This window comes from Dreissena polymorpha, chromosome 4, assembly GCF_020536995.1.
Source record: "Dreissena polymorpha isolate Duluth1 chromosome 4, UMN_Dpol_1.0, whole genome shotgun sequence".
Lineage (NCBI taxonomy): Eukaryota > Metazoa > Mollusca > Bivalvia > Myida > Dreissenidae > Dreissena > Dreissena polymorpha.
This window is the reverse complement of record NC_068358.1, coordinates 39,152,060-39,164,512: the sequence shown is the minus strand read 5'-3', so window position 1 is coordinate 39,164,512 and position 12,453 is coordinate 39,152,060. Positions and strand designations below refer to the sequence as shown.

The 12,453-nt window shown below is 33.0% G+C and overlaps 1 protein-coding gene across 2 annotated transcripts in view; it reads right to left on the bottom strand.

Annotated features, from left to right (window-relative positions):
• Positions 1-3,062: 3,062 nt before the first annotated feature.
• LOC127879518 (adhesion G-protein coupled receptor D1-like) overlaps positions 3,063-12,453 on the bottom strand; it is an 18,688-nt gene continuing 9,297 nt past the window's right edge. For both annotated transcript variants that reach the window (XM_052426407.1, XM_052426408.1), the window contains exons 10-24: positions 11,849-11,974; positions 11,608-11,698; positions 11,273-11,396; positions 9,784-9,851; positions 9,376-9,505; positions 8,964-9,073; positions 8,420-8,519; positions 7,733-7,883; positions 7,379-7,445; positions 7,203-7,266; positions 6,429-6,523; positions 5,798-5,927; positions 5,605-5,646; positions 4,987-5,109; positions 3,063-4,709 (exon numbers count right to left, since the gene is read on the bottom strand). In XM_052426407.1, the coding sequence (XP_052282367.1) occupies positions 4,320-4,709; positions 4,987-5,109; positions 5,605-5,646; positions 5,798-5,927; positions 6,429-6,523; positions 7,203-7,266; positions 7,379-7,445; positions 7,733-7,883; positions 8,420-8,519; positions 8,964-9,073; positions 9,376-9,505; positions 9,784-9,851; positions 11,273-11,396; positions 11,608-11,698; positions 11,849-11,974 (1,811 nt within the window). In that variant the 3' untranslated portion in view covers positions 3,063-4,319. The remainder of the gene's footprint in view (positions 4,710-4,986; positions 5,110-5,604; positions 5,647-5,797; positions 5,928-6,428; positions 6,524-7,202; positions 7,267-7,378; positions 7,446-7,732; positions 7,884-8,419; positions 8,520-8,963; positions 9,074-9,375; positions 9,506-9,783; positions 9,852-11,272; positions 11,397-11,607; positions 11,699-11,848; positions 11,975-12,453) is intronic.

The following is a 12,453-nucleotide window of genomic DNA, read 5'->3' as shown; positions in this document are numbered from 1 at the left end:
TTTCTTTTCTAGATATCTTCGTTATTGACTACCTTATGCTGACGAGACAACTGGTTTAACGAAATGTCTAAACTACAGCGTGTATAATGGTATTCAGACAATAAAGTTCACATAAATAAGTGTTTGTATGCCTAAATATTTATCATAGAGCAATCTTTAACATGTGTGTCATTATTACACTTAGAAAGGCCATTTGGGTCAGATGCAAGTCCCCTCCTCAACGGTAATGTGTCTTGATCTTTAACATCTCCTGAACATTTTTGAAGACATGCAAAGCACGTTTGAACAAGAAATAGATACGTTACGTTAACCAATATAGCTAGCGTTCTGAACAGTTTTACCCAACATGCATGTACATTTTATGCCGAATTATATAAATAAAAACCGCGAAACCTAGCTCTCTAAAAGTAACTCGTTGTATAAATGTTAATTCTTTCTATTTATAAGCGTGAATGCATCATATTATATCCATTTGCATTGAAGATATTAGACAAGCTGCAATTAAGAAGGATGCTACTACATGACAGTGCTTTAATTTACAGAATTGCACGTTCTAGATTTTAACGCTATGATAACTTTATAAGAACTGGCCGGACAATTTTGAACCAAGTCAAATAATGACATTTATAGTGAGACAATTATAATATTGCGTTGCAGAGAAGTTCTTGAAACGATATTCAGTATTGATACAGTGTTAAATACTACGTGCAATTTTTGCTTACATAAATACTCAGGAAGAAATTATTTTTGTTTGCGACTGACGATTTTGAAATCATTTTAATTGGCAAAATATGTCTCAGGTTGACTTATTGTTTTATTAATTAGCAAATTGCATTATTCTTACATATTTTGTCAAAGATTATTTCGGTCTGCTTATTAAAGCTGCCTTGTCGTTCCTTAGCATGGCTACGTCTCTGTTTAATAGTATTGCTTCATAACCACGTCAATTAAAAATATTAGAAAGTAGTTGTACTTAAATACGCCATGAGGCGAATTATTCAGGAAGGAAATTGGCGAATGCAGAACTCTCGAATTCTTCAAATTCCTTTTACCCCCGCAGGCACGTTATCATCAGTTGGTGTGTAACACAGGTGTTATTCTTTTCCCGATTTTTATATAAGTGCATGTTATATGCATTAAAGTGTTTGTTCGATGATTGCTTCATAATTTGAAATGCCATTACTTAAAGGATATTTTTTGTTGTCAATCTTCTCGATTTTGTCTTGTAAAATACTAATCACAAAATTGCTACGAAGTTGAAAACTCATCATATTGCATTTGAAATATCTGCATAGCATTGTAATTGAAATGATTCAAGCTTTAACCATTAATACCCCATATGAAATGACCTCATCGGAAAATCTTTGCGACTTTAGTTTAAAATCTTCATAATAAAAGACCTTTTAACAATTTGATTTTTTAACAAAAACACTATATATACATGCAAAATCTCATCAAATTTTTTGTTGTCATCAAACTTAGATTCCTTGTACCAAGACCCATCACCCCTTTTTAACTTATGGGATAGATTAAACAGCAAAAGAGGATTTCCGCTCACTTACTTGACAACAGCCTTACATCCATATGTATCATAGGAAAGCATATTGGTTGTGTGGGGTCAAGGTCAACGTCACTGTTACTAGATGTTGAATTATTTTTGTACTCGATATCTTAAAACAAATTAAGCATGTGTAGTGAAACTGCATATATTGGTTCTTGATCTCAAGAAAATGGACATGGTATATATATTTGACTCAAGGTCAAGATCAATGTTGCTAATTATTGAAACATGGTTTCAGCTATATATATCGAGAACGAATGTAAAAATGTGATGCAGACATATATACATGGTAAAACAAATGTATTATTTGTTCGTACATGGGGCACATTAGGTCAAGGTTGACGGTCACTGTCACTTTAAGTAAATACAGTATAAAAATTTCACTTCAACATGCGTCTCGTTGGATATTTCGCAAAGTAGAAAAATACTTAATTATTTGATATTTATAACAACTTACAGACGATACAAGCAATCTGGTTTAGAAACAAAAATACCAGAAAGGAATGCCCTTCTGCGATCAGTCCGTCCTATAGTCAGTACGCCAGTCAGACAATCTGTATACCTCGTATTCTTCTTGAATGATTTAAGAAAACCTGTATCAAATGTCAAGGTGATAAAGAGAATGTGCCTAAAGCATGTGTCAGTCACACTAACTGAAGGTCAATATATTTGAAAGTTAAAGCTGAGTCTTTTTACATACCCGGTCAATATCCCATGTACCCTTGGAAGGACTTTCATGACAATTAGCTTTACTGTGTAGGGAATTAAGTGTTTGTACGAAAGGACTCAGTCATGTCGGCTCACGGTCATGATCACACTCAAAGAATAATAGTTTCAGCCTCCATTCTGTGTCAACTTTGGTGATTTTGTTTACTAGGATATTTAGACTTAAAAAAGCCAAACGATCCGTCCAAAATAAATAAATCCACCTGACACTGAGTTCAGAACATAAAAAAACATAAATGTGATCCTTTGCTTAATGGTTGCCTAATATGTAAAACATTAATTAATTGGGTACATGAGCGTCCGTGATAGCATGTGAATTGGCTACCATTACACAGTATCATAAACAATATTTGTATTGAAGAGGTTTAAATTTATAGATCTTTGGAAACACATAAGTGCAATTTAACGCTTGCATCTTTTTTTTTGTCTGCTTCAAAGTATAATTTTGTGAGTTTGTTCTCTAACTTCAATTTAGTATCTGATGCTATTGTATTTAACAAACACATTCCTAAGATACCTAGAGTGTTAACTGATTTGTTACACATCTGCATACAATTTGCGGATTTAATTATCAAAAGGTGGAAAAGTAATTAAAACAGGTAATGCCATCCAAATAATTAATGATAAGTGCATTTGACGGCCTAATAACACACAAACACAAGTCATGCATTGATGTTAAAATGTGATTCCTTTTTTTAGCTATTATATACGCCGATTTGCTCAAACAACGAGAATATTCCAAATAAGAGTCGTAAATTAGAGCCGATTATATATGCGCTTTGTGGTAATAATATACCTTTTATTTGGAATTAAAATATGCATGATAATAGCTCAACTTTCAATAAAAATTAACATACAGTTTATTATTTTTTTCTTGTGATATATCCGTCTGTCTTATGTATCTTCATTACTAAGTACATAGTTTAACGAATCATATGCTAAATTGAAGAGAAGCATGATATGATGTTCGATACATCGCCCGTAAAAGATGGTCTCGACAACATGCCAGTTCATGGAATTCAGTCCTGAAGGCTGATATAAACGCAGCAGTTTTTTGTTACGGTGTTTCGGATTTTTTGACGTACTTAAGTTCTTAAATAGCTTTTAAAAATCATGTGGCACAGGCGTTTTTGACTGCCGATATAAATATATCACTTTGAAGATTTTAGTTCAGATTAAAATATTGTATTATTATTTATTCTCGTCATGAAATGCTTCAAACAGTAGAAATACTCATGTTGATGTGACTTACTTATTTCGAAAGTAAACGAAATAAATATATGCATTTATTTTGAGTTTCTGCATCATTAAGATATCGTGTTTCATCATCATTAATATGGATTATTTATTACTCCTTTATTATGTATTTATGAATCCAGTAAGTTGTTTGTGTGTTTGTGTAATTATATCCAAGCGATGATTTATCACAGATATAAAGGTGTTTTCGTTTTTAAAAGTACCAATACAATAAAGTACTTAAAGGTGAGGGGCTAGATCGATTTTATTGTACTGATATTAATATCCTTCATAGATTCCAATTAACATGTAAGATTTTAACGTTCAGTGACCTAATGGTTCCGATTTTGATTAAAATTTGGACGTTTAATTTTTTTTCTAATATTGCGTATTTAAAGCAATTTCCTACATAGATGTAGATGATATTGTATTTAACGTATATTACATCTTTACCAAGTAACTAAACTCTCTTTCCGCGTCACCAATACATTACTTGCCATAATTACAACACACAACTCAATACATTTAGAACGTTCATGATGGGAGTTGATAACCCACGTCAACCGCCATATCGTTCATGATGGGAGTTGATAACCCACGTCACCAGCCATATCGGTATTATATGTACCGTGGAAGGTCATTTCATATAAACATTGATTTTATTTTTCTTTGTTAAGACACGTGTTGATTGTAGATGTCTAAAATAAGTCAGTTAATAATATCTTACAACTTCTTCGTAGTTTTAAGCGGTATCTTTGTATTTTATGGAACATTTGATCAATGTTCAGATCTTCTCTTATTTGGAAACCTTGGCATAATTATCCGCGAAATCATTCTTTGTGAAGTCAGTGTAGTGTGGCATTGCCCGACCAGTCTCTAATCTTCCGTGTCCGTAATAAAGGATGTACCCATTGGTTGATTCGTCGCCGTTCATTGCAGGTGTACGAACTATATTATTAGCGGTATGGTTATGGTAAGAATCATCTTGGTCGTAGAATATCGGATCTGCATCAAAACTGTTCCGATGTAACTGATTACCATCACCGTGTACTGATGTGTCACGCTTCGGGTTAGCGTAGAAAACTTCGTCCAACGATTGGGAATCTAGTCGAGAGTCGTAAAAGTCAGTCTTCTGGTACGATTTCGGCCTTTCGAGCGTTGAAACAGCTGTCGTAGATGTTCGCACCTGAATCAACAAGCCATTCACATGGTGTATTTACATTTACATGCCAATATACACGAAATAATGCTTACATCGATGTTATCTGCTAGAAATCAAGAAATATTATGAAATAAATTTGAAGATGCTGCTATTTAAAGGGGAAAGGGGAGTGGTAACTGGTTGCGAACAACAATCATAAATGTTAGTGACTAGACAACCTACGCTATATTCCCTTGAATACACCGGGTCATTATATAAACTCGCTAAAGGATTTTCCAAATAAATACAATTGTTAACACACCGACGCTTTGCTGTAGGAGTCAAGCTCAGATGATCGCCTCATGGTCGCCCGTCCAGATAGGGAGGTTGTTGTCAAGCGCTTTTGGCTCAGTCGTTCACTTCTTCTCGTATAAGCTTTTCGCACCTGCAGGCGATTGTATTTATGGCATTCATATGTTGAACCACAAACAATTTATCTTGATGGAAATGGCGTTTACTTTTGAACGAACTATTCTAAACACTGATGACCATTAAAAATCAATCAAAATCAACACAAAATTTAACACCAGTATTATTCTTTATTACTAGCCTACAACTAGAGGCTGATATGTAAGTTTCAAATTGGTTAACAACACATTATAAAGTAAACACAATTATTTATTAAGTCCTGTTTTTACTAGATATATAGTTTAACATAGGTCGCCATGGTGTGATGGATATTGTGTCCGCCTAGCGACCGGTTGGTCAGGGGTTTGATGCCCATTGTGGGAGCGTTCTTTAGATCTCTCCCATAGACACCAAGCACTGGTTCTAGTCCCAGGAAATAGACTCGATGGCGTTTCAAATAAACAGTAGGATTTTCGATGCAATTGAGCTAAAATAATTATGTTTAAACTAAACTAAAACTAAACAAACTTACATCTGAACTAAGAAGGCAGTGGAATACGCAGAAGAATACCCCCTGAAAACGTAAATAATAATTTATATTTTGAAAAAAAAACAAACAGAAAAAAACATCATTTATTTTCCAAAAGAGTTATATTGTGTCGCACAATTAGTATGCTCGCATTATATAATACAAATAGTTTTATGCTGAAACATACAATCGTTACCTGTAGCGAGTTCAGTATGGTGAACAAATACGTGAAGATGAGTGTCTCTTTGTTCGTGATGGACAGAAAGCCTAACGCCCACGTCAGTCCCAACACCGGAAGTAACACAGCCGCGGCCTTGAGGCCAGATCTGAAGCACAAAACACTACTTGAAACAGCTCATTATTAACAATTGACCAACATGTTTAACTAATTGTAAATGAACGATTAAGTAGACCAAACACGGGTCAATTTTAGTTGTAAAAAATTATTATGGTTTTTATAATTCAGTCCACAGAACGGCCGAGTTATAAAGTCCTGTCAACTGGTTAATGGATAGTTGAATGAGTAAGTTTTTAAAGAAATTATTTTTCTGTAGTTGTTGTTAAATGGAAGGCTTCTAAACACAATCTCTTACAAGGTGAAGTGTTTAAAGTAACGTTCTACTAACTTAGATATGACTATAAATTCACACCTCTTATATATAGATCAGGTATTGAAACATATAGTTCGCCAGGTAATTGCAGATATGTTGTCAAAATGATAATCTTTCTCGCTGTTAACATCATACGCACAAACAACGGCAATATGCGAAACTGCGCATGAGGTTTGGGAAGAATTCAAATCAGTGCGAATGTAAGTCGAAACATACTTAGCGGAAGATCTTTCATCAATTGTCGTCTTCGATCCCTTTGACATCGACTTGAACATGATTCTCATAACAACACTTAATACTATCGTGTTTACCTGGAATAAAGGAAAGGCTAACGGAATAACATAGAATAGTCTTAAAGTATGTTTTTCTTGTAGCATTCTCCTTTGATGACATCCCATAGTATTCAAATACAAGACCGTCGCCTTTGTAACGTTTATCAAATAAGAAAAAATACGAAAATAAACAAAAGAAAAGATGAAATTAAATGAAGTTATTTAACAAAATCAATTAACTTGTTCGATAGTTAGTGTTGCAATAAATTAATTTATATGTGTTGTTCGAACGCTCTTGTAAATGGCACTGCCATTTATCAAACGTTTTACGATCAAACTCAGGCCCATCAGATAAAGGTTAATTGGAAATGATCTTTATCCAATTAAATATATTTGAGCGACAAGTATATTATTGGAATTAAAATCATAATACCTCTTTTTGCGTAATATTTATACGATATTTTATGAATACGATGACTAAACTACTTATAAAAATCAGCGGAAGGAATAATTAAATAACAATCAGAAGTCAAACTTTATTAACTGAATATTCACGATTTGAGACACATGTAAACTACATGAGATGCTGGATTAACATTCTACGGTTTAATAATAAACGTTGGATACAATTATTTGATACTCATTTGAAGTGAATATGTATGAAAAAGAACAATATATTCCCACTTGTATAGTCTATGGTCGTATAAGCATTCCTTACCAATATAACGAACACGATTGGAGGGACAACTGCTTTCATCAGGACGTTGTTGGAGACCCAGCAACTGAAAAAGAAACACATTACACATATAGACATGTTTTATTTTAACGTTATCCATTCAAATTGAACAGATGTATAAACTGAATAATGCATTACAAATCAATAACACTTCATACATTGTTCCTGATCCATACTCCTCGTGCAGAATACCAGCGGATACACCGACTACTACAAGAGGAACTCCTGCAAAAGTGTGAAAGTCACAGTATTGACATTCAACGTTGTCTTCTAATCAAAGTCATGTATGCCTTTTATGTTTCGTTTGTTTTTAATTATCAGTATAACATAGATTATATTATAAAACCGATATAATAAACAATTCCCACAATGCCTTCAGATTGTTACATTACTATTTCAAGAACAAACGTACCTTATTAATAATGTTTTTGATAATTGAATCAACTAATTTTGCACAACTTGTAGCAATTTTGTACGACTTCTAAAGTTGACGGAACCTTTAAAGTACATACCCCAACCAACAGCCATGTATGTTTTCAGGTGTGATCTCGATTTGAACACCTTGACGAGGACAAGGTACAGGTTTGCACCTTCCACTAACATCCAGCAGAACAAGGCGAGAAGGAAATAGTGTAAACATATTGCCATCGCTAAACATGCGGTCTACAAACACAACATCATGAGTTAATGTTTGACAAGACTAATGAACTAATTAAGTTTATGTAATTTAAATGGATTTCTCTTCAATTTTGCTTTGAACATGTTGATGGTTGGTGGGAAACATAAAGCGATGGCTAAGTATGCGTCCTTCAAAAATAGCATTGCCGGTGTGATTTCATTGTTTGAACTTGACAAATATAATTATATAGTAGCTTGCGATGGCAATTGCTTCCTTTGTAGTTGGGCGCATAACATATTGACGGTTAGAGGGAAATTGTGTGCGACCTATCTCGATCGCCAAGCATTCATGCTGCACAAACATTTAAAACAAATAATTAATGCGAGGTCATTGGCCAAACAGTGAGAAAATATCAAACAGTTTTAGTCTTGCAAATGTAAAGCTTTTTGTAAAAGTTTCTCACATAGCATAATTTTAAACGGTTAATAATGGGTTATTAGTCAGCATCTTCGCGATACACTCAAAGTTTCATTCACATAAAACCCACGTGTACATGTTGGTGTTGTATTTTTGTTCATACCCTATTTTCCGTTCTGTCAATTCCAAATAGAAAGAACATTTGGAGACAGATGATGGTGATCGCCAACTGTTCGTTAATTCGCACGCGCTGGGAATTCAATCTTAAAAACATGTAAAACATAATTTACGAAATAAAATTCAACAAAGTAAACGCAAACAAAATAAAATAAAGATAATCATGTTTTAATACATCCCAAAACTTCAAACGACTATCTTTAAAGGTTTCACGTGTGTTTTAATATGAACCTCTCTCTGGGAAAACGGGGCTTTATGCATGTGTGTAAAGTGTCGTTGCATATAAACATGTACATTGCACACAGTCTTGTCAGAGAATACACGTTACAAATAGACTAGATAAGAAAAGATTTCATTAGACAAAACTTTCCAGTGTAAGTGGAAATTGTCGACCCTGATAAGCGTGTGCTGATAGCATGCATTATGTCCGGTTTTCAGAGGGCGAAGCTCATATATATCAATTATCATATAAAGCAATTTTTTATCAATGACATAAAGACAACCTTAGTATTGTAAGCAATTGTTCCTACCTCACACATTCGAAAACTAATATTGATATCAGGCAGCACAAGACCGACAATGCTCCGCCAGCGTATGACACATAAGTTAGCGCTTTCAAATTGCCTTGATCTATCTTCTCCTGAATTGTAAATACATATAATTTATAGTCTTATACAGCATATCATTTAACTTTGAACTCAACAACTATTTTCAGTAACAAACAACAAAAATGGATACATGTGTACAACTGAACTCAATTTGACCTAGAACAACCCAATTATGGTGTGCGCTTTTTAATGGGAAGAAGCTTTTGTTAGAAAATATAGTTTTCATATACTTGACATTTGTTAACAGTTATTTTGGAGTTAGACGGTTCCTACTACATCTAAAATGACGTTGCTATAAACAATATCTGGCAATATATTTGATTGAACCACTCGCCTCAATTGAGTAAACATCCATTAAAACAGCAAAGTTTGTCATATGGTTGCAGTAACAAACAACGTGTGAGTTGTTACTCTCCGATACACTTTTTGTACAACCAGTGGTCAACCACTTGTTCTCGGTCGATCTGAAATGAGTGCAAAAATATATATTGTAGACTACCAAACTTTGTTTTATAGTCATGCTACAGAAAAGTTAACAATGTGCAATAGCTTGAAATGTAAAAACAAACTGACGGAAGGACCATGCGATCAGTATGTGCGCCCAAACTTTGATTGATTTTATTTCAAGAAAACAAGAATTTCGTGTTACAATTATACAAGTAATTAACGTTATAAAAATGACCCAAACGTTGTATGACGGTATTTTGTGATAATAAAATGAATAGTTCAATGAAACACTCACGTTGCCAACATGTTAAGGAATACGCATGACTGTTTCAGAGAGTTGTCTTCAACGTGAACGCTTTCATTCTGTGAAACATATATTGAAATCCATACTTGCGAGGTTATGTTAAACAATTTTGCGTATATATTAATATTCTAGATCTTCAGCTATTATTGTTCGATTGAGTGATTGACAAATAAAACAGTGTATAATGATAAAACAGTCAACACACATTTAAATAGTATGCTATATAATTCAACATTATAGGTGACGAAAAACAAAAACAGAGTTTAAAGGAAACTCTAATTTCCATTTAAACACCTAAGATATAATATTGTATCATTGTGTAAGATTGGTAAAAAATAAAAACATAATGCAACTTTATAATTATCAAAATCTCAACAGTATGCATATAATACGTTGAGACACGTAGAAAAACAAATGATGAATAAGATAATTTTATGATGTGTTTTCGTATAGTAAATCAACGGAATTATTACACAAAAATAATTGTAATTATGCACCTATGAATTATTTTTAATAGTTAGATACATCACAATTTACGTATAGAAAAGCATTATTGCAATCCCACATTAGTGGGTAACAAAATAATAATTGGATCAAACATTTATATTTACATAAACAATATGATATAAAAATAAAACCCTACCGAGACAATATAACATATAGTTCAAAAAGTGATCATTAACACTAAGTCTTAGAATATTAAGTACATTTGGCATCTCTTATATTTGTAGTTTTAGCATTCCAAATAATGAGCAAATGTTGTTTTCCCGATTCCTATAACAGCATGAATATAATACTTCTTCTTTCGTGTGTCAAACAATGAGGTCCTACCTTAACCCAGAGCATAGTTTTTTTTTCTTATGTATATCGATAATATTTGTGAAATGTTCCTTTAAAGAAGAAGGGAAAGGATTTTAATTTATTTATAAAAAAATAGACATGGAGAGGTTAATGGTTAATTTTGCCCGCAACTGGAAACCATTTATAGTTAAAAAATGATAATTTATCTGTGTGAAAAAGTTCTGATGTCATGATTTCATTTTGTTTCACCTGCAAGTTATGTTTCTTTCAATATATAGATAAACTGTTAAACCAGGCGATCAAGATATTTGACTTAATTGTTGGATTTAATGATGGACCAACTGAATGAATGTCAATCTTACACTGAGCTTTTAAAGTAACATAAATACTCAAAATCAACGAATATTTCGCAAAATGTTTCGTAAAAATAAGTTAACCCGTAATAGCAATTCCTATTAGCAATAGCCAAATTTTCATAGCTAGATGTGGTATGGTAACCAAGATTTAACGAGATACAAAATGTTATTTGTTTTTTGTGGCACAATATATTCTATATTAATTTCTCGCAACGATATCTATTTATACGACACAAAAGCAGCTATTTAAGAACTTGAACTTGTGGCGAATATATTGTCCCGCAAAAAATTATATCAATTTCCAATAAAAGAACGTCCTTTACCTGGATAAGAAATTGTATCCTTATGGGTGATTCCAACTGTGAAAACACGACTTCAGGAACGTTCAATATTTTTCCAGTCAAAACGCCAGAGGCCAGGAATTTTGTCAACTCAGAATTAAAACTCCTAAAAATTAACAAAAATGTATTAAATAAAATAATCACTATTGTCAACAAGTCACTAACATGTTGCGTTTTGGTAAATTTTTTAATTAAACTAGTTTGAAAGACAAAATCCTCATTAAAATATTATTTGTACTTGAGCCCTTTCGAATTGTTTACAGAAATTTTTGTCTTAAGATTTTATTATTTATTTATTTAAGTTATAATTTAATAACCTTAAATCCGCCTGAGTCCTTTTGTTCTGTGTTTCTCTCATCAATTCTGGCAGTGTAGGAAACGAAGCAATAAGGACGTGAATAAATCGATCTAAAAACACAAATCAATAATTGTTAACGGTTCATTCATTACTCATTTTTAACTATAAATTCAGTAAATGAAACATTGGATTAAATAAGTTGAGAAGATAAATGTTCACATACAATACATTAATGACTGAATGAACTATTACATTATTACCGCTTGTTTTCACGAGGGACTTGTTAAAAACCTCTTGTGGTAAGATGATTGAAGCCTCTCTCCCAAGGTGGGATGTGTCAAAGGTGTCAAAGTTAAACTGCCTGTCTAGAACACTCACTCTGTACCCTTAAAACGTAAAAATATGTATTGCAATTGTTTATGAACATTTTTACTTTAGTAGCTCGCCAACATTTCAACATCTCGTTTTCGAACCTAAGCTACGTCAAGTCGGTCAAGGCATAGTTCATGATACATACTGTCATGTGATCAGTTATACAGTGAAAAAGTGTACGGACAAATATAATACAAGGAAAGTACACAATTCAAACGCGTAATGTATGCCAATATAGGCTCATACTGTCGATTCGAGTTACCTTAACAGTAGGTAAATGGAAATAGTATCATGTGTAATATCCTTCGGGAGTACGTTTGTCAATACTAAAATGTTCGATCGATTACTACAACTTCGTACATTAGCCTCGTTAATATAATGTTAACGTTTATAGCAATCATATGGCTAAGGTTTACAGAATTGTATTTATAAATAACACGTGTTACGGGATGACCTAGCTATAACATATTTTGGAATAATTGTATAAGAATAA